At 33.8% G+C, this 27,199-nt stretch overlaps 1 protein-coding gene across 1 annotated transcript in view; it reads left to right on the top strand.

Annotated features, from left to right (window-relative positions):
- Positions 1 to 450: 450 nt before the first annotated feature.
- LOC112627042 (pregnancy-specific beta-1-glycoprotein 8-like) overlaps positions 451 to 27,199 on the top strand; it is a 131,676-nt gene continuing 104,927 nt past the window's right edge. The window contains exon 1 of the mRNA XM_025389404.1: positions 451 to 515. Within this exon, the coding sequence (XP_025245189.1) occupies positions 451 to 515 (65 nt within the window). The remainder of the gene's footprint in view (positions 516 to 27,199) is intronic.

A 27,199-nucleotide genomic window follows, 5' to 3' on the forward strand; every position in this document is an offset into this window, starting at 1 on the left:
GGTATTTAATTGTTAATCAAAATTTATCTGTCTCTTCCACAGTACCGTGTACTGGCTTAAGGAATAGAAAATCAACAATGATCAAGATAGACACTGTCCCTATCTCATAGTATTATTTTTCTACAATTCTAGAGACTATTACATTAATTTGGCATTAGCATCGTCTCAGAGAGTGCTGGTGTCAGATAGCTAAATGACAATATAAGATTTCGTAGAGCATTAAAATGAGAAGTTTACATCTAGCACAATTTTTAATGTCCAAGGATAAATAAAAATGTAACTTCATATATTGTATCTCTTATAGCATTACTATTGAAAACGGCTTATGCAATTTAAATTTTAGAAAATAGAAAAGTTTGGACTCTCATTTATAGATAACACTCTCTGTTCTATCATTTATCTGTACCAGATCAAACATTTACCTTCCTTGTGCTTTGTTAACATAAAGTGATGAAGAATACTTCCGATGAATATAGACTTTCAGAAATGTTAAATCATTGTCATAATGTTGTGCTGTAAATACAATTCCAAAACAGGGGGAAAAAAACAAAAAACAAAAAACAAACAAACAAAAACCCACCTGTATTCCACCCTTAATTAATAGAAAGGCGCAGAGTGGCAAGAGCAAGTGCATAAAGCTGATAATATGAGCAACTGCAGAACACTAACAGATATGTTGGTAGTCTGAACCCAATACAATGAAGAATATCTGGAACAGAGACAGATAAATTAAACTGTTCGTTCACTTATATCCCACACAGATCTGAGTACTGCTTAAGATTTTTGAAATCATACAAAAATAGGAACTAATATATGTCATAAGCTTCAAAGAGATTCTCTGAGACATCAACGCTCACATTTACGTAGAGTCCCATAAATGTATTACATTGTAGAGGGTTATTATCAGTTCCTGATATTTTTGTCTTTATTAATTATATGGACAATATGAGCTAAATATTTATTTGTTTCAATTATTTAGAATATCAGTTGGATATCATGATACAAATAGTTACTTAATATTAAGCAGTAAATTACTTTACAACTTTTTGAAAAGTGTTTTTCAATATGCATAAAAATGCTTTCATAATTACAGAATAATCATATGAAAGTTAGAAAGCATAGTTTCTACCACATTGTGAAAATTTCCCAAGTCAAAGAGTACTTTTTTATGCTAATATTCTTAACTGTGTCTAGTTAAACAATATTATATTTATACCCTAACCTGCAATCCTGTGATTATATAAAAAAATCAAGTCTACATGCTTAAGTTTTGGTTATGTTTATAACAACCTTAATAAATATTGCAAATAAGCTTAGCAAACAAAAAATATCCTTTCATAATTAGAATGGAACAAATCTTTACCATTAAACAACTGGTCATAAGAGGTATTGAAAAGGGGAAGGCAGCCCACCACAGTGAATGTTGCAAAGTGTAGGGAGTACAGTTTTTCTTTGTTTGAAGGGTGTGTTACCTTTTAACATTTTTGTGGATTCCTTAGAAAATCAGAGATTTAAGAGGCCTTTGAAAAGTAACGCATACAGGGAACCACACATCCATAAATTTCCATTACAATTACCATTATTTCTGCTAGTGCATACATTATAAATGAGTAGAAATAATTTTCAAATCTTTCACCCTCTCTAAGCATTAACGTTCCCGCACTAAGACTCCTTCATACACACTTCTATGGCACAATCATAATGTCTTAAAATAATTTCTTTCTAAAAGAAGTGTGTATATTATGTATGTAGTCACTACTCTAGGCAGTGCAAATTTACCAGTGATCATGTAAAGAAAAACTTTTGCTCACATGAAACATAAATTATATTAGATGGGAAAATAATACAACACAAAATCAGCAAAATATGTAAGTTCTCAAAAGAATAATAAATGCAAAGAAACTAAACAAGGAAAAGAGAGCAAGAATAAGCAAAGGAGAAAAATAGGATAGTTAGAGAAAGATATATTAAAGAAATGACATTTGAGTGGCAACATGAAGTAAATATGTGACCAGGCCATAATACCACGAGAAATAAAATTGTAGTGAAGGAAAACAGCAAGTGTAAAGCTCTGAGATAGCAACTTGCCTTGTATGTTTATAAACCAGCATGTAGGACACTATGGCTTCAACAGAAAAAGGAGAGATAATATAAGAGAAGATGGGGTCAAAGAGGTAACAGAAGGCGAGAAAATATATTTGCTTATAGATCATTTTAGGATACTGACTTTTGCTCTCAGAGAGATGGAATTTGCTAGGTTTTGAAACAAGAAATCTCAGGATCTGATATATTTTAGCAGACTCACTTTGGTGGCTGTATTATGAAGAGACTAAGGATGGTAAACAAAGGAAGGAGTAGAGGTACTGTTTTGAAGTGTATTTGAGCAACACAAGAGAAAGATTTTTATAGGTTGGACTAGAGTGGTGGCAGAATATCAACCAAGGGAATGTTTAAAATGCTGAAGTAGAGAAAATACTTTCAGCAACAGTCTTGAATGCTGTTAACAAGTCATCATTGTCATTTATTTGTCATCAGTGTCATCTATTCATCATTTATTACCTTGCCAAGAGCAGAAACTCATGGAAAGTAATAGTTTCCAGAAACCAAACTAGTAGTTTAAGAATCATGTGATTCTTCACTGCTTTTTACACATTGTGTTTCATAAGGAATTTTATGAATTAAGCTTTTCATTAAAATTATCACAAAGTAATTTCTGAAACTATAATTTTGTAGCTGATTTTATATCAAAATAGCTCAGAAATGTGATTTGAATCATCTAAATTAGCTCATGCAGTTTAGTTTTTCAAAAATGAATTTTCAACCTGATTTTTCATCAAAAATGTTCAGAACTTTAACTTTTCATTTACATTATCTCAAATGTAGTATTTCTTAAATACCAGATTTATAATAGATTTTTATTCAAGTATAGTTCAGACACTAACAACCCAAGAAAAACTTGACTGATTTCATCTTTTTGGTTTCCACCTTGGTGCTCTGATAGGTATAATTTGCAATATCATGGATTAACATGTATGGAGTCATTCAAAATATATATTTGTGGTTTTCCCACAGAGACACTTAAGTTCACTGGTATACTATCATAATATAGTATTGCAGAATGATGAGATTAATAACAATTATGGGTAATTCAGTGCACTTAGTGATGGTATTATAATTTTCTCCTCAAGAAATATACATGGAGTAGTATATGTAAGAGTATAGTAACCTATAATGAGGAGAGGTCAGCTAATGAAACCAGCAAGACCTGGTTCAGTGGAAAATTGTTGGAATTAAGTGGACAAGAGAAATAGCAATATCCTTCAAATTAGAAAAATAAATTATTTTTACTGATATTTCACTAAAAAGGAAGCCTAGAAACTTGTGATACTCATTCATTTTGATAAAACTTCATTCTTTCCATGAGTTAGGCTGCCCTTATTCATTAATTCACCAAAATTTAAATTTGAATGATTGATGATGCAAAAATAAGCATTAAAGACTTACAATGGTCTATGGCCTCGGCTATAAACTAACCCTCAGTTGATTTCACATGGCATACAGAATCAAGTCATTAGCAAAACTAGAATTCCACTTGATATAGTTTTGGCTCTGGGTTGCCACCCAAATCTCATCTTAAATTGTACCCCCGTAATTCCCACATGTTTTGGGAGGGACTCTGTGGGAGATAATTGAATCAAGGAGGCAGTTAACTCCATACTGTTCTCATGGTAGTGAATAAGTCTCACGAGATCTGATGGATTTATCAGGGGTTCCCACTTTTGCGTCTTCCTCATTCTCTCTTTGCCTGCTGCCATTCCATGTAAGATGTGCCTTGCTCTTCTTGGGTTCTTCCATGATTATGAGGCCTCCCCAACCATGTGGAACTGTAAGTCCAATTAAACCTCTTTCTTTCGTAAAATGCCCAGTCTTGAGTATGTCATTATCTGCATTGTGAAAACAGACTAATACAGGAAATTGATACTAGTAGAGTGGGGCACTGCTGGAAAGATAACCGAAAATGTGGAAGCAACTTTGGAACTGGGTAAGAGGCAGAGGATGGAACAGTTTGGAGGGCTCAGAAGAAGACAGGGAAATATAGGAAAGTTTGGAACTTCCTAGAAACTTGTTCAGTGGCTTTGACCAAAAGCCTGATAGTAATATAAACAATAAAGTCCAGGCTGAGGTAGTCTCAGATGGAGATGAGGAACTTGTTGGGAACTGGAGGAAAGCTGATTCTTGTTATGTTTTAGCAAAGAGACTGGCAGCATTTTGCCCTTGCCCTAGAGATTTGTGGAACTTTGAACTTGAGAAAGATGGTTTAGGGTATGTGGCAGAAGAAATTTCTTAGCAGCAAAGCATTCAAGAGTTGACTTGGATGCTGTTAAAGGCATTTAGTTTTATAAGGGAAGCAGAGCATAAAAGTTCAGAAAATTTGCAGCCTGTCAATGTGATAGAAAAGAAAAACCCATTTTCTGAGGAGAAATTCAAGCTGGCTGTAGAATTTTGCATAAGTAGCGAGGAACTGAATGTTAATCCCCAAAACAGTGGGGAAAGTGTCTCCAGTGCCCGTCAGAGGTCTTCATGGCAGCCCCTCCTATTACAGGCTGGGAGGCCTAACAGAAAATGGTTTTGTGGCACAGGCTCAGGGTCCCTGTGCTGTGTGCAGTCTAGGGGACTTGGTGCCCTGTTTCACAGCCACTCCAGCTATGACTTAAAGGGGCCAAGGTAAAGCTTCAGCTGTTGCTTCAGAGGATGGAAGCCCCAAACCTTGGCAGTTTCCACCTAGTTTTGAGCCTGCACGGAAGTCAGGAATTAAGGTTTGGGAACCTCCGCCTAGATTTCAAAAGATGTATGGAAATGCCTGGATGCCCAGGCAAAAGGTTGCTGTAGGAAGATTCACCTCATGGAGAACCTCTGCTAGGCCAGTGTGGAAGGAAAATGTGGGGCTGGAGCTCCCACACAGAGTCCCTAATGGGGCACTGCCTATTGGAGCTGTAGGAAGAGGGCCACCGTCCTCCAGACCCCAGAATGGTAGATCCACCGACAGCTTGCACCGTGCGCCTGGTAAAGCCACAGATACTTAATGCCAGCCTGTGAAAGCAGCCAGGAGGGAAGCTGTACCCTGCAAAGTCACAGGATTTGAACTTCCCAAAACCATGGGAACCCACTTCTTGCATCAGTGTGACCTAAATGTGAGACATGGAGTCAAAGGAGATCATTTTGGAGCTTTAAGATTTGACTGCCCTGCTGGATTTTGGACTTGCATGGCCCTGTAGCCCCTTTATTTTGGCCAATTTCTCCCATTAGGAAGGGTTGTATTTAGTCAATGTCTGTACCCCCATTGTAACTAGAAAATAACTAGCTTGCTTTTGATTTTACAGGCTCATAGGCAGAAGGGACTTGCCTTGTCTCAAATAAGACTTTGGACTGTGGACTTTTGAGTTAATGCTGAAATGATTTAAGACTTTGGGGCATGGTTGGGAAGGCATGATTGATTTTTAAATGTGATAACATGAGATTTGGCAGAGGGCAGAGGTGGAATGATATGATGTGTCTCTGTGTCCCTACTCAAATCCCATCTTGAATTGTACTCCCATCATTCCCACCCGTTGTGGGAGGGAACTGGTGGGAGATCACTTAATCGTGGGCGAGTTTTCCCTCATATTGTTATTGTGGTAGTGAACAAGTCTCATGAGATCTGACAGTTTTATCAGGAGTTTCCACTTTTGTGCCTTCCTCATTCTCTTTTTGCCTGCTGCCATTCCAAGTAAGATGTGACTTGTGGCCAGGTGCGTGGTTCACACCTGTAATCCTAGCACTTTGGGAGACCAAGGCCAACATGGTGAAACCCCATCGCTACTAAGAATACAAAAAAATTAGCTGGGCGTAATGGTGCACACCTGTAATTCCAGCTACTCAGGAGGCCGAGGCAGGAGAATTACTTGAACTCAGGAGGTGGAGGTTGCAGTAAGCCGAGATCTCACCACTGCACTCCAGCCTGGGTGACAGAGCAAGACTCCCTCTAAAAAAAAAAAAAAAAAGATGTAACTTGCTCCTCCTTGCATTCTGTAAGTCCAATTAAACCTCTTTCTTTTGTAAATTGCCCAGTCTCGGCTATGTCTTTATCAGCAGCGTGAAAATGGACTATTACACCACTACTTGGAAGAGACTTTTGTGGTTCTGCAATTAAATGCTGCCTTGCAGATTACTTAAAAGACAATTGCTATTGATCACTGAATTTTGCTTGAAAGTGTGTCACCATGGAAATACATCAATTAATCTTGAGAATGAAAATAGCTATTATATCTTGAGTATGCAGATAAAATTTTGGATAAATTTTAAGAGACATCGTCTATAAAATGGAAAAGGTGTGTTCTATTACATGCATCAGAGGGAAGCTTAGGGGAAGGTCATTCCCCACACTACCAAACACGAAGCATTCCAGTTCTCCCTTGCTGTGTTTCCCAGCATTCTTTTCCAGCCATGACAGAACACACTGCTGACTCACCATCGAGAGTTCCGGGATTGAATGTGACATTATTTGGAGACAGTTGTCATATGCCCTAAAAGAACAAGGTAATAGAACATCTGCACAATGGGCAAAGCTGAGTAATATTTAGATAATGATTTTAAAAAATGCTTAGTGACACTCCTTCAAGGGTGTTTTTTGATGTTTTCTGAGTCTTGAGCCTTTGCCCTGGCCTTGCAGTAGAGTGAAGAAAATGGGCCCAACATAATTGGAGAAAATAGTCATGTATGGACTATTCTGAAAGTCTCTATGATAATTTAAAGAAATAATTGAAGTAAGTCATACAGAGGCTCACTCAAAAACCCACTGGCTACCTTAAAAGAGGATTTGAATTATGAAGTACATACCTTAATCAGATACCTAGAACTGCCCATATTCGTTAATGAAACAAGGGAATCTGTGGGTTTCCTGGCTATGTACCCATGTACTAAATAACAATATACTAGTATACACATGTACTAAATAACAATACTTCATGCACATACAAATGTAGGAATAAAGTGTACCCAGTGGCAATAGAAAAGTTACTACCCGACTTGAACCAACACTTCACCAAAAAATATACACAGATGACAAATAAGCACATCAAACTATATTCAACACTGTAAACCCCTCAAGGAAATGCAGAGAAAAATCAAGGGGAGTGATATGGTTTGACTCTGTGTCCTCACCCAAATCTCATCTCAAATTGTAATCCTCATGTGTCGAGGGAGGGACCTAGTGGAAGGTGATTGGATCATGGGGGTGGAAAAGACAAATCTATTGTATCAGTTGCCAGGGAATGAACTGAGAATAAGATATGATTAAAAAGGATAGCACGAGGTAGTTTTTTGGAGATACAACTGTTCTGTATTATGATGGTGGTGGTGTTTATACAAATCTGCACTTGGATCAAAACATACAGATCTGTACAACAAAAAGTGTCAATATTACTTTATATGTTTGCTTTAAAACAATATACTTTCTGTAGTCTTCTTAGCATTGTTATTCTTATTTTATATAAAATATTACAGAAAATATTACTGACAGGACAGGATATATGTTTAAGCAAATTGTGAAAAAAAATCTGAGAAGTCATTTGCAAGGAGATATTGTCTAAATTCAGAAGGTAAACTAGTGGTCAGCAACATCGCAAAATAGAAAGCCTCAGAGCCTCTTCCATCCATGGAGACTCTTAATCAACAGTAATACATGGACCAATTTACTTTGTGAGGAATCCACAAACAAATTAAGAGGTTTCTCTATCTGAGGTGTGTCTGAAACAAGTCACATCAAAGGTGGTAGGGAAATTCAGGGGACTCACTCACCATAGCCCATTCCCTCCTTCATATCACAGTATAATTTGTAAGTGGAAAAAAACCCTTTCTTCCAGCTACACAATGGGGAGAGAAAGAAAAAAACTAGACTATATGTCCAACATTCTGACTTTTCTAGGGGGATACCTGAAAAAGTAGCTTCTACCTTGCTTGCATTTCAGCACTGACAGGAAAGGGTATATGTTTAAGGCCCACTGAGAGCAAAGACAATGAGTGATTTAGATTAGCATTCACTCACTAGCCATATTCCCTCCCCACAGCTCACTACAGAAGTAGGAGAGAAAACTCGTAACTCCTGTATTTTTTTTTCCTGGTGAGAGAAAGAGTTGAAGAATAAATCTACCATTCTGGCTTTTCAAGATGGTTCCCAAGGGACTGTTTTCTATCTCACTTGTCTTGGAGTACTGATAAATCCCAGCATAGATGCCTGAGGGTCACTGAAAACAAGAGAGAAATAAGCAGCTTGCTGCTGCTCCAGAGGACGTGTGTTACAGCAGACAGAAGCTGACACATCTCAGAAGACTCCTCCTTGAAAGAAAGAAGAAAGAGAAGAATTGAGTATGTGTCCAATATTATCATTTGTTAGAGGGCTGCTTAACGGACTGGTTTTTGTCTTGTCCATCTTAGAATGTTGATGGAGTCTGGCACATTGCACAAGCCTGGAACTCTCTGAGACCAAGTTCAGTTCCAGCAGATTCAGAGAACCTGCAGTACTAGAGACAGACACCAGGGAAAGCAATCTTTCAGCAGATTCAGAGAATCTTCCAGCATCTTCCAGCAGATTCAGAGAATCTGCAGTACTAGAGACAGACACCAGAGAAAGCAAAAATCTTATAAGCTCCTGAGAAAAAGAAACTGGCAAAACCTCTACTTGCAATTTACAAGCGCAAGTTGAGAAAAATACATTCATAGAAAAAATTTGAGAAGCTCTCAGAATCCTGAACCAGACTAATAGGTGAAGGTATTTCACTGTTGAAGTTAGTCTGTAGCACTGGAAGAAGTGTTTTGTTTGTTTGTTTGTTTTTGTTTTTGTTTTCTTAAATGTGTAGTGTCCAACACAAAACACACAAAGAAATAAGGAAAACTTACTCAATAGAGGAAGATAATAAACCTCTAGAAATTGAGCCTGAAGAAACAAGAAGTTCAAAATACCACCAAAAGATGCTCATCAGATTCAGAAAAACAATACATGAACTAAATTAAAATATCAACAGAGATAGTAAATATTAAAAAATAACCAAACAATATTATAACTAAAAACTGTAGTTATACTATTATTACTAAATTTAAAATTTAACTAGAAAAATTCAACAGCACATTTCAAGAGGCAGAAGAAACAATCACAGGTCATTTGAAATTATCTAGTCTAAACAACCAAAAGAAGAAACAATGGAAAAGAGTAAAGAAATCCTAAAGGACTTATGGAACACCATAAATCAAAATAATTATACACAGTATAGTAATTCCAGAAGAATAAGAGAGATTAAAAACGAGTGGATAGCTTATTTGAAGTAATGGTCAAAAACTTTTTGAATCTAGGTAAGAAAATGGATATCCAGATTGAACAAGGCTAATGGACAACTAGTAGTATGTACCTGAAGAAGTCTACATCAAAACACATTATAAATAAACTGTCAAAAGTAGAAAGCAAAAAGAGAATTTTGAAAGCAGCAACAGTAACTTTTCATATAAAACGGAGCCCCCATAATATTATCAGTAGATTTGTCAGCAGAAACCTTGAAGACTAGAAGGGAATGGGTGAGACGTTCAAACTGCTAGCAGAAAAAAAAAAATAACTCAAAACTTTCAGTTCCAAATTCTTTATCTGACAAAACTGTCTTTCAAAAATGAAGAAGAAATAGAGCCTTTTCCAGATGAATGAAATCTGAGAGAGTTCATCATCATTTGTTCTGCCTTATAAGAAATGTGAAATGGAGTCCTTGATGTTAAAACTCAAGATGTGCTAGACAGCAAGATGAAATCATACAAAAATAAAGCTCATTGGTAAATATAAATATACGGACAAATACTGAATACTGTAATACTGTAGCAGTGGTGTGTTGATCACTTTTCATTCTAGTATCAAAGTTAAATATAAAATTATTTAAAATAACAATTATAAAATATTAATAGATATATTTTTATAAAGATATGACTTAAGACATCAGTAACATTAAGTATGTGAGAAAGGGAAGCAAAACAGTAGAGGTTTTGAATGTGTCATGGTTAATATTCAGTGTTAATTGGATTGAAGGATGCAAAGTATTGTTTCTGTATGTGTCTGTGAAGGTGTTAGTCTCCTTTGCCAGAGGAGATTAACATTTGAGTCAGTGGACTGGGAGAGGAAGACTCACCCTCAATGTGGGAGGGAGACACCATCCAGTCAGCTGACAGCATGACTAGAAAAAAACAGGTAGTAGAAGGTGGAATAAGCTGGCTTGCTGAGTCTTCGGGCTTTCAACTTTCAGCAGTGCTGGATGCTTCCTGCTATTTAACATCAGACTCTAGCTTCTTCGGTCTTTGGACTCTGGGACTTAAACCACTGGTTTGTCAGGGGGCGTGTCGGGCCTTCAGCCACAGACTGAGGGCTACACTGTCGTGTTCCCTACTTTTGAAGCTTTGGGATTTCAACTGAGCCTCTACTTTTAATTCTAGTGTAAATGTGATTGTGATTGTGTGAGTCAATTGTCCTTAATAAAGTCCCTTTCATATATATTAATACATATATCCTATCAGTTCTGTTCCTCTGCGGAACTCTGACTAATACAGTATGTGACTGAAGTTCAGTTGTTATCAGTGTCAAATAGTTTGTTATATTGTCATAAATTATGTTTTATGAAAACATGATGATAACCACAAAGAAAATTCCTATAGGAGATACACAAAAGAATATGAAAAAGGAATCAAAGCATGCCATCACAAAATATCAATTAAACACAAATGAAGCTAGTGGGAGAGGAAAAGAAAGGGAAAAAAAAATCCCTACAAGGCAGACAGGAAAAGATGATCAAAATGACAACAATAACACCTTCTTTAACAGTGATTACTTCAAATGTAAATAGATTGACCTCTCAATCAAAAGACATAGAGTGGCTGAATGAATAAAAAGAAATAAGACCTAACTGTATGAGATACATGAGATTCACGTAAGATTTAAGGACATACAGAGCCTGAAAGTGATTGGAGGGAAAATGATACTTCATGCAAATAGTAAACAAACAGAGCAGGTGTGGCTGTACTTCTATGTGGCAAAAGAGACATTAAGTCAAAACTGCCATGAAAGACAATGGAAGAATGAAAGGTATTATAGCAAAAAATATCAATTCACAGAAAAGGCATAACAATGATTATGTGTGTGTGTGTGTGTGTGTGTGTGTACCCAGGTTTAATTAAGGTACCCACACACATAAAGAAAATATTGACAGAACTAAGGGGAGAAATTGACAGCAACACAAAAATAGATTTCAATGCCTCACTTTCAAAAATAGATATAGCATTCAGATAAATGATTAATAATGTAACAAATGACTTGAACAACACTTTAGACAAACTGGACCTTAGAGAATATACAGAATATTCTATCAATATAAACAAACTACATAGTCTTCTCAAACACACATAGAGCTTTTTCCAGGATATATCACGTTAGGTCACAAAACCAGTCTTATTGAATCCTATTTGGTATTATATCAATCAAACCAAATATCTTCTATCTGACCACAATGGAATGAAAGTAAATCAACCACTAACAGAAGAAAAACAAGAAAATCTGCAAATACATGAAAATTAAACAAGACACTCTTTAACAATCAATGAGTCAAAGAATAAATCCATTACTTAATTTCCTTTTCAGAATGGAAATTAGAAAAATCTTGAAAAAAATGAAAAGAAAACATAACATATCAAAATATATAGAATTCAGCAAAGACAGTATTAGGTGGGAACTTTATTACAGTAAATGCCAACATTAAAATACAAGAAACATCTTAAATAAACAATGTAAATTTATATCTTGACTAGAAAAACTGAAAAAAACTGCAGAAAAACAGTAGAAAAATCAAATAGAGGTTTCCTTTTCTTTCTAAAGACGTACAAAATTGACAAACCTTGAGGTAGAAAAGAAAAAAGAGAGAAGGTTCAAATAAAATCAGAAGTGAACGAGGAGCCATTATAACTGATGCCACAGAAATATAAAGGATTGTTAAGAGTCTACTAGGAAGAATTATACACTAACAAACTGAGTAACCTAAAAAAATGGATAAATTGTTGGAAACATACAGCCAACCAAAACTGAATTATGAAAAAAATACAAAATTTGAACAAACCTATTGCTGTCATGGAGATTGAAACAGCAGTCAAATAACCTCTCAGTAAAGAAAAACTCCAGACAAGATGGCTTCCCTGGAAATTTCTACCAAACATTTAAAAAATAATTAATGGGGCCAACACTACTGTGATATCTAAGCAAAAGAAAGAAACTATAACAAAAGAAATGCACAGGCTGATATCCCTGATAATTATAGTTACAAAAATTCTCAACAAAGTACTAGAAGACTGAATTCAGTAGAACATTAAATGAATCATAGACCACGACCAATTAGAATTAATGACTTAGGCACAAAGATGATTCAACACATATAAATCAGTCAAGGCAATATACTACATTAACAGAACAAAGGATAAAAATCAAGTGATCATCTCAATAGATGCAGAAAAATCATTTTACAAATTCAACACCCTTTTTGGATTTAAAGAACTTAAACCTGGAATTAAAAAAAGAATTATTCAACATAGTAAAGACCATGTAGGAACTGCCCACACTAATATTACTATAAATGATGAAAAACTGAATATATTTCTCCAGCATAATGAACAAGGTAAGAATACCTCATTCTTGCCGGTTCTATTCAATGTGGTAAAGTCCTTGCTAAAGTAATTATACAATAAAAACTTTAAAAAAGACAAATCAGAAAGGAAGAAGTAAAAGTATCTATTTTAGCACATGCAAATGCTGAAGATTCATACATGCACACATAGATAAACATACTGTCAGAATTAATAAATAAATTCAATAAAATTGCAAAAAACAAAACCAGCATGCAAATATTGGTTGTATTTCTAGATGCTAACAACAGAAAATCTGAAAGATGACATTCAAATGGGCAACATATATATGAAAAAATGTTCAAATAACCAATTGTCAGGAAAATGCAAATCAAAACCACAATGAGATAGCACCTCACACCTGTTAAAAGAGCCATCAAACAACAACAACAAAAAAACAAATAACAAATGTCTGCAAAGATGTGGAGAAAGATAAACCTTTGTGCAACTCTTGGGGGGAATGTAAAATGGTGCAGCAATTTGGGCATGTTTGGTTAGACCCTTTCATGTAAGTTGTGTATTTAATAGGATAATTACAGGAATATGTTCATCAATAAAACATCTCTCTGTGTGAAGGTAATATTCTGCATGAATTGCTTAAATATAGCACATTAAATCACATTCGGAATGCGTTCTAATACAGAACTGAAAGAATCTTTATAACACTTTGTTGACAGTCTTGAACTTCCTCAAGAAAATAATGTTTTACAAGCTTCAAATGGCCTGTATATTTTGAAATAAGGGTAAAGGTTGGTACTGGGTGGTATCTGTGATTAAATTAATTCTGGTTTGACAGTGTGATACTCTGTGTTTTCTCAAAGTATGAAAAATCCTTCCCCAAAAATCTCTATTTTGTGCTTGTGCTTTGTTTTATTTTTAATTAAGTTTAATTGTACAGATTAAAATGTGTGAGTCTTCAGTGAACATTTGAAAATGTATACGCCTATGTAGGTAACACCAAATGAAACATGCTTATCTGTCAATAAAGCTAGCTTCTAACTATATGGTTTTCATTTGCATTTCTCTAATGATGAGGATATTGAGCACTCTAGTGTTTGCAGGACTATTTATATTTACTTTACTTAAATTTTTGAATAATCTCTTTTTCCCTTTGTTCTATTATGTTATTGTTTGTGCATTGCATATTTTAGATATTTATATATTAATGATACTGATTCTTTGCTGCATTTTTCCTAGTGTTTTATCCTCTGTTTTTGCTTACAGTTTTTTTTTCATGGAGTTTTTCTTTTTGTATGTTGCAAACTTATTTATATTTTCTATTTTTGTATTGGGTTCAGTCATAACAATAAATTATTTCTTCACTCTTGTCTTACAGTGTTTTTTTTTAGATTTTGCATGATTTCCATTTAAATATTTGATTGATTTTCTTACAAAACATGTTAGCTATTTTGTATACTTACATTAGGATGTTATATTGAGCATGTATCTGTCATGGAAACTCAATTCTTACCTCTAGAGCTACAAAACAGTACTATGGCCTTGATTTTTATGATGTAAATGAGCATGCATTCCTAGTTACAATTAAAGATGACTTTAGAGAACTACATGGGGCTTCAGATATTCTAATAACAAAATCTGTTCAAAACCAACCGTTGTCTTAATCTATTCAGGTTTCTATTACAAAATATAATAAACTAGGTAACTTAGAAACAACAGAAATGTATTTTTCACAATTCTGAAGACTGAGAAGTCCAAAATCAAGGTCCCAACAGATTCGCAGTCTTGCAAGGGCCTGCTTCCTGCTTTATAGAGGATGCCTTCTCACTGTGCCCCCACATGGAGAAAGAAGAGAATAATTTCTTTTGACCTGTCTTATAAAGCCATTAATCACATTCATAATAAATCTGCCTCCTGACCCAATCACCTCACAAAATCCTCATATCCGAATACCACCACCTAATAGCACCCACCCACCCCACAACATAAACCTTAATGAACATTTCTAACGAAGTAGAAATACTATTTCAAAAATATTACATTCCATTATTGAAAACATTACAAAATTCTTTCTTTAATGAAACAAACTTTATTTACTTGCAGGTGTGTACTTTTGATCCTCATTCTTATTTTTCTGTAAGATTGCAAGAACAAACCCGCCATTTATTTTAACTAACAAATATCGCGGTTGACTGTATATATTTTATAATATTCTCTTTTCCAAAGTATATATTGTCATTAATATAGTGGCTTCTCATATATGGTTATTTCCAGTTACTCACCATCCCAATTACTCTAACCTTGGACATTCCAGTTTACCAATGTGCTATTTATAATAGGTTGCTGTATCTTTGCCCAATTTAGTGTAACAATTACTTTTATTAATTAACATTGTCTGAAAGTTTATTCATCTTTCTCATTCTGTGGCCTTTTTGTTGTACTTAATTTACTTTGTCTTTTCTTGATGAATTATGGCCTATTCGTGAATTCAACATTTTATGCTTTTGAAAATAATCATATAACTGTTAGTTATTTAGCAAACTCATTTAAACTGTTTCTTGATTTACATATACTCAACTATGATCCCCTATGATCTATGCTTCTATCTCAGGGCTTTAGCTTTTGTGTGTGTGTGTGTGTGAAATTGATGGTAAATTTAATACACAAATACACTTCTTTTCTTGATTTAGAATCTGATTTTCTTTCAGATGCTTATTTCAATCTCTCTCTTTGGAATAATATAGACTAATTCTACTACTTTCCCACATTATTATCTTTTAAATATTTGAAATTATCTTTCAGGGTAAAATTTGCAAATGAAACAAAATTAGATAAAATAGTAGGCTAAAATTTACTAAGATCAGTATGATAGTTTCTTTACTTCCCTCAGAAAAACACTGCTTATGATGATATTATATTTGGATGTCACACCATCAAAGTTTGTGTTCCTATGTTTATATTTATTTATATTTGACCAAATAATTTTAACTGCATTCAAATGAGTGATTAGAAGTTAAGATAAATAATTTTATGTTCATGATGTTTAAGATAAATGGAAATAAAAATATTTTTATTTTCTTCCTATCTTCTAAAATATTAAACTACTTTGTTCATTATTATCTTTAACTTCTCTGATTCAGGATCATCCTAAATTTATATATAGATAAGTGATCACTAGGACAGGAAACCTAGCTCTGCTTTCACTTATAGCAATATATATTACATCTATAAATATTAAGTATTAATGATGCCTCTATAAATGTGGTCTGCAGAGGAATGTGTGCCATCAGGAACTTGATTTTTATGAAAACAACTGTGCATGATTAACTCCATTTTAAATCATCAATTTTAATTACATTGAGTCTCCCATGTAGCCAGTTTTTTAACTTGTATGCTAAGTAAATGGCAGCATATTTAGCTGGACTTTTGATTACAGTATTAATAAATTGATAACATTCTCTTATATGATCGAAGCTTAAATTTTCTAATAACTGACGCCTAAATGAATAAAGAGTCCTGACAAAGATATTAGAAAATAAGCAACACTATATTATTTGGTATGAAATTTAAATTAATTATAATAATTGTATAAAATTGAAAAAGTATCAAATTCAGCTGTAAGGTAATTAAGAGGGAAAAACAGAAACAGACAGACTAAAAAAAAAAAAAGGTCAGCACAAATGCACGTCTTGCCTACTTTGTAAAATGAAACTGCAATGATTGGCAAGTTCCCTTGGGAAAAGGAATTTAATTATTTCTATTCTACTCTATTCTAAACATAATCAGTTAACTCTAGATAATCAATTGATCAATCCTTTTCATTACATCATTCTCCATTTGTGATTTTTGAAATTAGCGCCATTTATTATTCTCTCATAACAAGAATATACATGTGTGTACATCAAAACAGTGACAATTAATAGTTACAAAAAGTATGTATAAAAATAGAAGTCAAAATAGCCTAATTATTGGGATATACCCATTCAGTCTAGACTATTGACAACATGTAAGATGTAAATGGACCCTCTACAAAGATACTGATGTTTTTTGCTAGTCATATGATAGAATAAAACATTAAACATTAGAAATCTTAGAGAATCTACATTCATTGGCAATGTAATACTATTTTTAAACAAATACTTATCTAAGTCTTCTCCTGAGCTGCTAAGGATATGCAAATGTGTGTGTGGGTATGTTAGAAAATGTACAGTAAAATATTTTGCTTAAATCTACAGTAAAACTTTGTTGTTAAATTAACTAAGATATATTTTTTGAAATTCATATGCTAGGCAGACATTCCAGATGAAATATAGAGAAATGTTAAAAACCAAGATTGTTAGATGATCTCTCACCTTTTTGTGGTTAGAAACGGCACCTTCCATCTTGAACTGTATTATGTAGCATTGGGGACACGGATAAATTGTTTAATTTTATTGAGTTTGAATTTTTCACTATAAAATGAAGATGTTTCAGTAATTTCTGTAATATCTTGCAATTCTAGAACTGCACACTTTAATAATATATCACTTGTTTAACTTATTTTAATTCACAGTATGTAATGGAAGTAATTGTAAACATGCCTATTATCTATTTTTAGATCACAAAGATAAGGACTTGAAATTTATCTTAAGTGATTTCTTGATTTATTATGATGAATCAAAGGCTTATTCCCTGGAATAAAGGGAGATAAGCAGGTTTTCTCAAACACTTTAGACAGATTAAATATATTAAACTTAAATACTTCCCTTTATTTAAAATTTTCTTTTAATCCACTTAATTTTGTGTTTATCTAGTGTCTAGTGGGAGTCAGAATAATAATAAACTATTTACTAAAATTGAGTCAAGTAAATATCAAAAATAATTTTAAAAAATTTAAAACTTTGGTACTGAACCAACTCGTTGTTATCATATTTTCACAAGTATTTTATGGTGACAAAATACTAAACTAACAAAAGAAGAAATATATTTTCTAGGTTTCAAAGTTATTTTTCCTTTTTCTGACAGAAATTCCACTTATATCGTTTACATGATATTGAGTCTGAATGTTTTTCCCACTCCAAATGATTACTTTTATTGAAAGAATTCAACACACCTGATTAATGAAATGTTGATGGCTAAAGTTTTTCAGAAGAGATGTCAGTAACCAATAGTGAATGCTTACATCTCTGTCTCTTGTTACCTGCAATCTATCAATGATTTATTGAGCATCTTTGAATTCAGCTTTCTCACGTGTAAAACAAAGATAACGTTTTTGCAAATAAATATAAAATACATTACAAAGATTTTTATCAGAAGCATAATAAAAATGTAATATATCATCCTCATCATTTTCATAACTGTTATCTTTATCCCAACAACTTCAAGGATTGAGATTAGTTTTCTTCACATCCCTGAACCTATTTATTATTTTTTAAAACAGCTATTCATTTATGTATATACTTTTTTTTTTTTTTTTTTTTTGAGATGGCATCTTGCTTTGTTGCCCAGGCTGGAGTTCAATGGCACAATCATAGCTCACCGCAGCCTCAAACTTTTGGGGTCAAGCAATCCTCCCACCTCAGCCTCCTGAGTAGCTGAACTGCAGACACATGTCACTATGCCCAACTCCTGAATCTCCCTATAGCAAAGGTTTTCCCCTATAATTATGAAAAATATCAGATATCATGTTGAAAAGTTAAATAAATTTGAAGAACTATTTACTGGTAATTTTTGTGCTATTATGTATGCTAACTAAGATTGATGGTATCAGGGCTAATGACCCTGTAAATTAGAAAATATTTGTTTTTATTGGTTCTTTTTCTTATTCAGCATGCTTGAGAATATGAAACAATTTAGTTACACAGTGACATTTTTACTAGGAAGTTAGCAATTACTATAAAATATGAAATTAAAAATATATTAAATATTCAATATCTGAGCTCTTGTCCTCTATAATTTGTCAGAGAAAAGGACATTTCAGTAACCATAGAAAAAGCATTTAAATAAGACCTTACATAACATACTATATTTATACTTTGTTTCTTTTTTTTTGTTAAAAAAAACTTATTGATGGGCTTATGTATTATTCTGTTTCACTTTTCTTTTTTCTGATCCAGTTTGCCTATAATATCTGTTTTAGCATAATATACTTGACATTTGTTTATTTTTTACTTGTCAAACGTTATAAAGAAAAAAATGACTGGAAATTCCTGTTGTTTTATTAAATGTTTGTTGCAGACACTTCTGTCTATCTTTATTCACCTCTACTTTCTTCTTAAATGCAACATTTTGATCTAGTTTATTGTGGCAATAAATCCATCACATTACACCCATCACATTACGTCCACTCTGATTTCACACTTTCTCTATAGCAAACGGTGGACTTGAGGCATGGATTTGTCCGATGAGAACAAATGAAAAGTGATATCTATCAGGAAAATCTTTTATTTTTTTCTTAGAAAAAAAAAAAGGTGTATTCATCAAGGTTCTCCAGATAAACAGAAATAATAGGAGAGAGAGACAGATTAATTAATTATGGAGGCCAACAAATCTGCTAACTGGGGAACCAGGAAAGCCGGTGGTATAATTTACTTCAAGTCTGAAGACCCGAGAGCGAGGAGTGCCAGTGTCCAAGAACCGGAGGCGATGGATGACCCACATCCAACAGAGAGAGCAAATTTGCCCTTCCTCTGCCTCACCAGATTGGATGCCAGCGAGGGTGATCATCTTTGTGCTGTCCACCAATTCAGATGCTAAGCTCTTCCAGAAACACTCTCACAGACACACATAAAAAGTGTTGTACCAGCTATCTGAACATCCCTTAACCCTTTCAAGTTAACCTAAAATTAATCATTATTAAAAGTAAGGCACAATGCCATCATTATCTGTATTTCCCCTTTTCTCCAGCTGTGCATTCTTATATAATGACTAAAGCTTCAGCAGATATCTTGCTGTCTCGGGATAAATGCCCAGTTAATTAGATACATTGGCGCTACATATTCTAGTGACCTCCTGAGTACTGAGCAAGATAGATATATTTGTTTCTCTTCTTTTTCATTTTTTTCTTTCTACTTTTTTTCGATATAATTTACACAGTGAGGTGTTAAGAATGTATCCCATTGTAGAAACTATTTATTGTTAAACTATCTATTTGTTAAGAATGCATCCCATTGTATGACACAGAAAACCCTATTGACTATGGCTTAAAAAAACAAGTGTTTATTTGTCCATGCATGACCAAATATTCCTGGCATAAGGGAGTTACTTCTTTTGATTCAGCTCCTCAAATGTACTACCGGAGACTCTGCCTTACATTTGATTTTACATAATTTATTTATTTGCATATGTAAAATATTCACATGATTTCAAAGACAAAATTATGCCACAAGACAGAATCGAAGAAGGCTTGTTTCCAAGCCCATCCCCTCCATGCTTCTCCTCCTTTTCTTCAGGTGTAATTACTTATATGTTTTTAAATATTTAAAAAGTATATTATGGCCGGGCGCGGTGGCTCATGCCTGTAATCCCAACACTTTGGGAGGCCAGGGTGGATGGATCGCCTGAGGTCAGGAGTTTGAGAATATCCTGTCCAACATGCTGGAACCCCATCTCTACTGAAAATATAAATAAATTAGCTGGGCATGGTGGCAGGCACATGTAATCCCAGCTACTCCGGAGGATGAGGCAGGAGAATCATTTGAACCTAGGAGGCCGAGGTTGCAGTAAGCTGAGATCGCGCCCTCCAGCCTGGGCGACAAGAGCAAGACTTCGTCTCAAAGAACAAAAAAAATTATAATATACTTACAATGATGGAAATTATGTCATAAATATACATTTTGATGAATTCTCATAGATCAATCATACCTGTGTATCTACCACCAAGGTGCAGAAATAGAATATTACCAGCACCCTAGAAACTATCCTTGTGTCCTCCTTGGTTGCTACTCCCTATTCTCGCCGGAGACAACTGCTCGCTTAAAACACTGTGGATTAGCTTTGGCAGATTTTGAACTGTATATAAGTGGAGTAATACATATGTGTTCTTTTCTGTTTGGTTTCTTTCACTTGGCAGTATCTTTATGACATCCATCCATGTTGTGTGTAGTAAAAATGTTCCCTCTTTTTTATTCCTGTTAACATAATCTGTTCTGTTCTGTTCTGTTCTGTTCTGTTCTATTCTATTCTATTCTATACTGATATATAGTATATCATAATCTGTTTATCTCTTTTGGGAGCTGAGCAATGAGAACACATAGACACAAGGAGGGGAATGACATACGCTGGGGCCTGTCTGGGGAGAGTGGGGAGAGGGTGGGAGAGCATTAGGGAAAAGAGCTAATGCATGCTCTCTTACACTTTTTTACCACATGGCCCACCTACCAACCTCAGAGGAATAACTTTCTTCCTCGTACTTTGTACAACACAATTGCAAAATTGCTGCCCTAGTTTCACACACCATATCTGTTTATAAGGCAGAAAGAAAGAGAGTTATTGGCATCAGTTGTCACTTTCCCTATAACAGTGAATTCCATAGGAGAACGTTTTATATGTCTTACCGATAGAAATTAGTTACACAGAAAATTGTAGCCAAAAGGGAGTGTAAGCAAAACAAAACAAAAAAAATCTTGCACTGATAAACACAATAAAGGTTTCATCTGAGCCATTTGCTGCCATGTTTAGAAATTAAACGTATTAGAATTAAAGGGAGAAAAAACATATAATGCACAAAAATAGTATGTTTTTTTTTTTATTTGCTTGTTTTGTTTTGTTTTTGTTTTTTGTTTTTTGTTTTGTCTTGAGACGGAGTTTTGCTTTTGTTGCCCAGGCTGGAATACAATAGCACAATCTCGGCTCATTGTAACCTCTGCCTCCTCGGTTCAAGCGATTCTCCTGCCTCAGCCTCTCGAGTAGCTGGGATTACAAGTAGATTTTGGAGAATTTCAGATTTAAACTCTCAGAGTTTCACATATATGTCTTAGTTATATTCATAATACCATTTTGATTAACTCCTCAAAACATCCAACAACACAAAGAAAACATTTTTCAAGAATGTATTAGTATTTTTTTATCAAAAAGACATTCTGAAAACTAATAAGTAATATTTTCTTTTCTTAAATTATTTATTCACAAAAAGACAATGCAGTTCAGAAATTTTGCATAATTAATTAAGAAGTATATTAACATTGTAAGTAATTTACACATGGCTGTTCATAGGAAATAGTAATGTCATAATACTGGAGGCCATTCAAGAGGTGAATTGAAATTTCTTAATCGCTGAATGAGTCAACATTTAGCCTACTTTTTACCCTTGGCTTGCATAATACTAATAATCTACTAAATCAAAATTTCCCTGTTTTAAAATTCTATTAACAGAAATTAAGTCAAAAAAGCAGAATGGCATTTTCTCAGAAAATCCCTTATATTTAATCATAGTTCATAGTAGTTAACGATTTTATAACAACTTAATCATCTAAACCTCTCATATTAATGTGTTTTGAACTCACACTACAAAACAAGAGTAACAAATTGCTGAAAAATATGGTAACACTAAACTATTCATAACCCAAGGCCTTTAGAATCATTATGTAATGTTTCAAGGTTTTCATACATTTAGAAGAGAGCTCAAAATGAAATTTGTTGTAGTTCAAAATGGTCCTAATACAGGGAACCCTGAAAATATTTTAATCTTATTATGTAGGTCAATAAAAATGTGATTAAATGGGACTAGAAGCTAAATATCACATATATACTGAATTATTTTTGTCTTATCAGTGAGACCTAGACATCCCAGGGCTAACTCAAGTGAAATAATTCTATAAATTTCAAAAAATATGTTGTATAAACTACATAATTTCCAGGATTCTTGCTAAAGTAATAGAGAAATTTGTTAGAAAGACTGTGTTACGGGCAAAATTGTGTTTTCAAAAATTTATATCTTGTAGTCCTTACCTTCATTATCTCAGAATGTAACTGTATTTTGAGATAGAGTTTTTAAAAGAGGTAATTATGCCAAAATAAGGTTAGTAGTGTAGGACCTACTTCAGTATGACTGATTTCTTTTCAAGAAGAAGACATTAAGACACAGAGGAAAGTCTATGTGAAGGCACAGGCAGAAGATGGTCATCTACAAGCCAAGAAGAGAGGTCTTAGAAGAAATCAAACCTAATGACACCTTGATCTCAGACCTATGACTTCTAGAATTATGACATAATTAATTTCTGTTGTTGATGCCACCCAGCTGGTGCTAATTTGTTGTAGTAGCCCTAGCAAACAAATACAGATTGCAAAAATACAGCATTTTAATAAGTCAAGAAAAAAATTCTTACCATATCGGTAATATTCTCTTCTGCCCTAAATTCATCCCTCTGCTTGATGTGGATTTACTAAAACCTATTGTCAACCAGCAGACCTCAATTCTAGGCCCAATTTTGTCATATAATTAAACTCCCCACTAGCTCCATGTTTTGTTAGAGGAAAATGTATATAAAATAAAGAGCAGTTAGGCAAGGTATGATAATTCATTGACTTTCAGTTTCAATTGTCAGGTTATTATTAGAACTTAACGTTTCTTGTCAGTCTTTATGTCTGCATGTTATCACCCTTATTTTTTAATTATTATTTTTTATTTTGATAGTTTTTAAAGTACAGGTGGTTTTAGGTTACATGGATGAGGTCTATAGTGATCAGTTATGAGATATTTAGTGCACCTGTCAACTGGGCAATATACACTATACTCAGTGTGTAGTCTTTTATCCCAAACCCTCTTCCCATCCCTGAGTCCCCAAAGTTCATTATATTACTCTGTATGTCTTTGTGTCATCATAGCTTAACTCCCACTTATAAATGAGAACATATGGTATTTGGTTTTACATTCCTGAGTTACTCCACTTAGAATAATGAGCTCCAGCTCCATCCAAGCTGTGGCAAAAGACATTATTTCATTCCTATTATGGATGAGTAGTATTCCATGATATGTATAAACCACATTTTCTTTATCTATCTTTTGGTTGATAAGTACTTAGGTTGGTTCCATATCTTTGCAATTGTGTATTGTGCTGCTACAAACATGCGCATGCATGTGACTTTTTCATATAATGACATCTTTTCCTTTTGGTAGATATACAGTAGTAGGATTGCTGGATTGAATGGTAAATCTATTTTCAGTTTTTTAAGGAATGTCCATACTGTTTTCCACAGAGGTTGTACTGATTTACAGTCCCACCAGCAGTGCAAAAGTGTTCCCTTTTCACCACATCCAAATCAACATCTATTGTTTATTGACTTTTAAATTATGGCTATTCTTGCAAGAGTAAGATGGTATCTCATTGTAGTTTTAATTTGCATTTTGCTGATGATTAGTGATGTTGAACTTTTTGTATATGTGTATCGGTTGTTTTGTATATGTGTATTGTTTGTATATCTTCTTTTCAGAAATGTCTATTCATGTCCTTTGCCCATTTTTTCATGGGATTATTTTTTTTCTTGCTGATTTGTTTGAGTTCCTTGTGTATTCTGAATACTAGTCCTTTGTCAAATGCATAGTTTTCAAATATTTTCTTCATCTCTATGGATTATCTGTTTATTCTGCTAGTTACTTCTTTTGCTATGCAGAAACTTTTTAGTTTAATTAGGTCCAAGCTATTTGTTTTTGTTTTTGTTGCATTTGCTTTTTGGATCTTAGTCATGAATGCTTTTCCTAGGCCAATATCCTGAAAAGTTTTTCTAATATTATCTTCTAGAAATTGTATAATATGTGATGTATCACATTTATTGACTTGCATATGTGAAAACATCCCTGCATTCCTGGAATAAAACCCACTTGATCATGAGGTATTATCTTGCTGTTGGATTCAGTTAGCTGGTATTTTGTTGGGGATTTTTGCATGTATGTTCATAGATTGAACATCGGGCTGTAGTTTCCTTTTTTTGTTGTTATGTTATTATGTCTTTCCCTGCATTTAGCATTAGTGAGATATTGGCTTCATGGAAATAATTTAGGGAGGATTTCCTCTTTCTCTGTCTTTTGGAATAGTTTCAGTAGGATTGGGACTGATTCTTCCTTTAATATCTGATAGAGTTTAGCTGTGAATCCATCTGGTCCTGGACTTTTTTGCTGGCAATTTTAAAATTACAGAATAAATTTCACTGCTTGTTTTTGGTCTGTTTACAGTTTCTATTCCTTTCTCATTTAATCTGGGAGGGTTGCATATTCCCAGGAACTTATCCATTTCCTCTAGATTTTCTAGTTTATATGTGCAAAAGTGTTAATAGTAGCCTTACACGATCTTTTGTATTTTTGTGGTATCAGTTGTAATAGCTCTAGTTTCATTTCTAATTGAGCTTATTTGGATTTTATCTCCTCTTTTCTTGGTTAATCTCACTAATGGTTTATCAATTTTTTTTCTCTTTTCGAAGTACTAGCTGTTTGTTTCATTTATCTTCTTTTTTTGTTTGTTTGTTTGTTTTAATTTAATTTAGTTCTGCTCTACTATTTTTTTCTTTCTTCTGCTGGATTTTGGATTTAGTTTGTTCTTGTTTCTCTAGTTCCTTGAGGTATGACGTTAGTTTGCTAATCTGTGATTTTCAGACTTTTGATGTAGACATTTGACACTATGAACATTTTTCTTAGCACTGCTTTTGCTGTACCTCAGAAGTTTTGATAACTTGTGTCACTGTTATTATTCATTTCAAACATTTTTAAAATTTTCATCTTGATTTTATTATTTACCCCCAAATCATTCAAAAGCAGATTATATGATTGTCATGTATTTGTATAGTTTTGAGGTTTCCTTTTAGAGTTGATTTCCAGTTTCATTCCACTGTGGTCTGAGAAGATACTTGATATGATTTCAATTTATTTAAGTTTTTTGAGACTTGTTTTGCGGCCTATTGTATGGTCTATCTTGGAGAATATTCCATGTGCCTATAAGAAGGATGTATAAGCTGCAGTTGTTGAGGAGAATGTTCTGTAAGTATCTGTTAACTTCATTTGTTCTAGGGTATAGTTTAAGTCCAGTATTTCTTTGTTGACTTTCTGTTCTCAGTGGAGTATTGAAGTTCCCCACTATTTTGTTGTTGTTGTCTATCTCATCTTTTAAGTCTGGTAGCAATTGTTTTGTGAATCTGGGAGTTCCAGTGTTAAGTGCATATAAATTTAACATTGTAATATCTTCTTGTTGGACTGATCCTTTTATTATTATATAATGTTCTTCTGTGCCGGTTTTTTGTTTGCCGTTTTACTGTTGTTGCTTAAAGTCTGTTTTGTCTGATATAGGAATAGCTAGCTACTCCTGCTCACTTTGCTTTCAATTTGCATTGAATATCTTTTTCCACCCCTTTACACTTGAGTTCTTATGAATCTTCATATTAGGTGAGTTTCTTGAAGACAACGGATAGCTGGTTGCTGGTTTTTAAAATTCATTCTGCTATTCTGTAGCTTTTAAGTATTGCATTTAGACTATTTATATTTAACATTAATATCCAGATGGGAAGTACTGTTCTATACAACATGTTAATTTTTACCTAGGTACTTTATTTTTTCACTGTATTATTGTTTCATAGGCCCTGTGAGTATTATGCTTTCAGAAAGTTCTATTTTGGTGCACATGAAGCTTCTGTTACAAGATTTAGAACTCCATTTAGCATTTCTTATATTGCTGGTTTGGTAGTGGCAAATTCCCTTAGCATTTGTTTGTCTGAAAAAGACTTTATCTTTCCTTTATTTATAAAACTTAGTTTTGCAGGATACAAAATTCTTGGCTGACCATTATTTTGTTTAAGAAGGCTAAAGATAGGACCCAAAGACCCTCTTATCTTGCAAGGTTTCGGCTCAGAAGTCTGCTGTTACTCTGATAGGTTTTCTCTTGCAGGTAACCTAATGCTTTCATCTCACAGCTATTAGAATTATTTCCTTCATTTTGACTTTAGATAGCCTGGTGAACGTGCCTTAGTGATTATCTTTTTGTAATCAATTTCCCAGGAGTTCTTTGAGCATCTTGTATTTGTGTATCTAAATCTCTAGCAAGGCTAGGGAAGTTTTTCTCAATTATTCTCTCAAGTAAATTTTCCAGACATTTAGCCTTCTCTTCTCCCTCGGGAACATCAATTATTCTTAGGTTTGGGTGTTTAATGTGATCCCAAATTTCTTGGAGAATTTGTTTTTTTGTTTGTTTGCTTCTTTATTTTTATCTTTGTCTAATTAGGTTAATTCAATAGACTTGTTTTGAACTCTGATATTCTTTCTTCTACTTGTTCTAGTCTATTGTTTAAATGTTCTACTGCGTTTCTAACAATTTACCTATTTGCATCTTTCATTTACAGAAGTTCTGATTGGTTTTTCTTTACGAATTATATCTCTCTGGAAAATTTTCATTCACATCCTAAATGGCTTTTTAATTTCTTTATGTTGGTTTTCACCTTTCTCTGCTATCTCCTCGAGTAGGTAGCAGAGAAAGGTGAAAACCAACATAAAGAATAATCAGTCTCCTGAATTCTTCATTCGTATTTCAAATATTTGATCTTGGTTTGGATATGT

Source organism: Theropithecus gelada, chromosome 6, assembly GCF_003255815.1.
Source record: "Theropithecus gelada isolate Dixy chromosome 6, Tgel_1.0, whole genome shotgun sequence".
Taxonomy (NCBI): domain Eukaryota; kingdom Metazoa; phylum Chordata; class Mammalia; order Primates; family Cercopithecidae; genus Theropithecus; species Theropithecus gelada.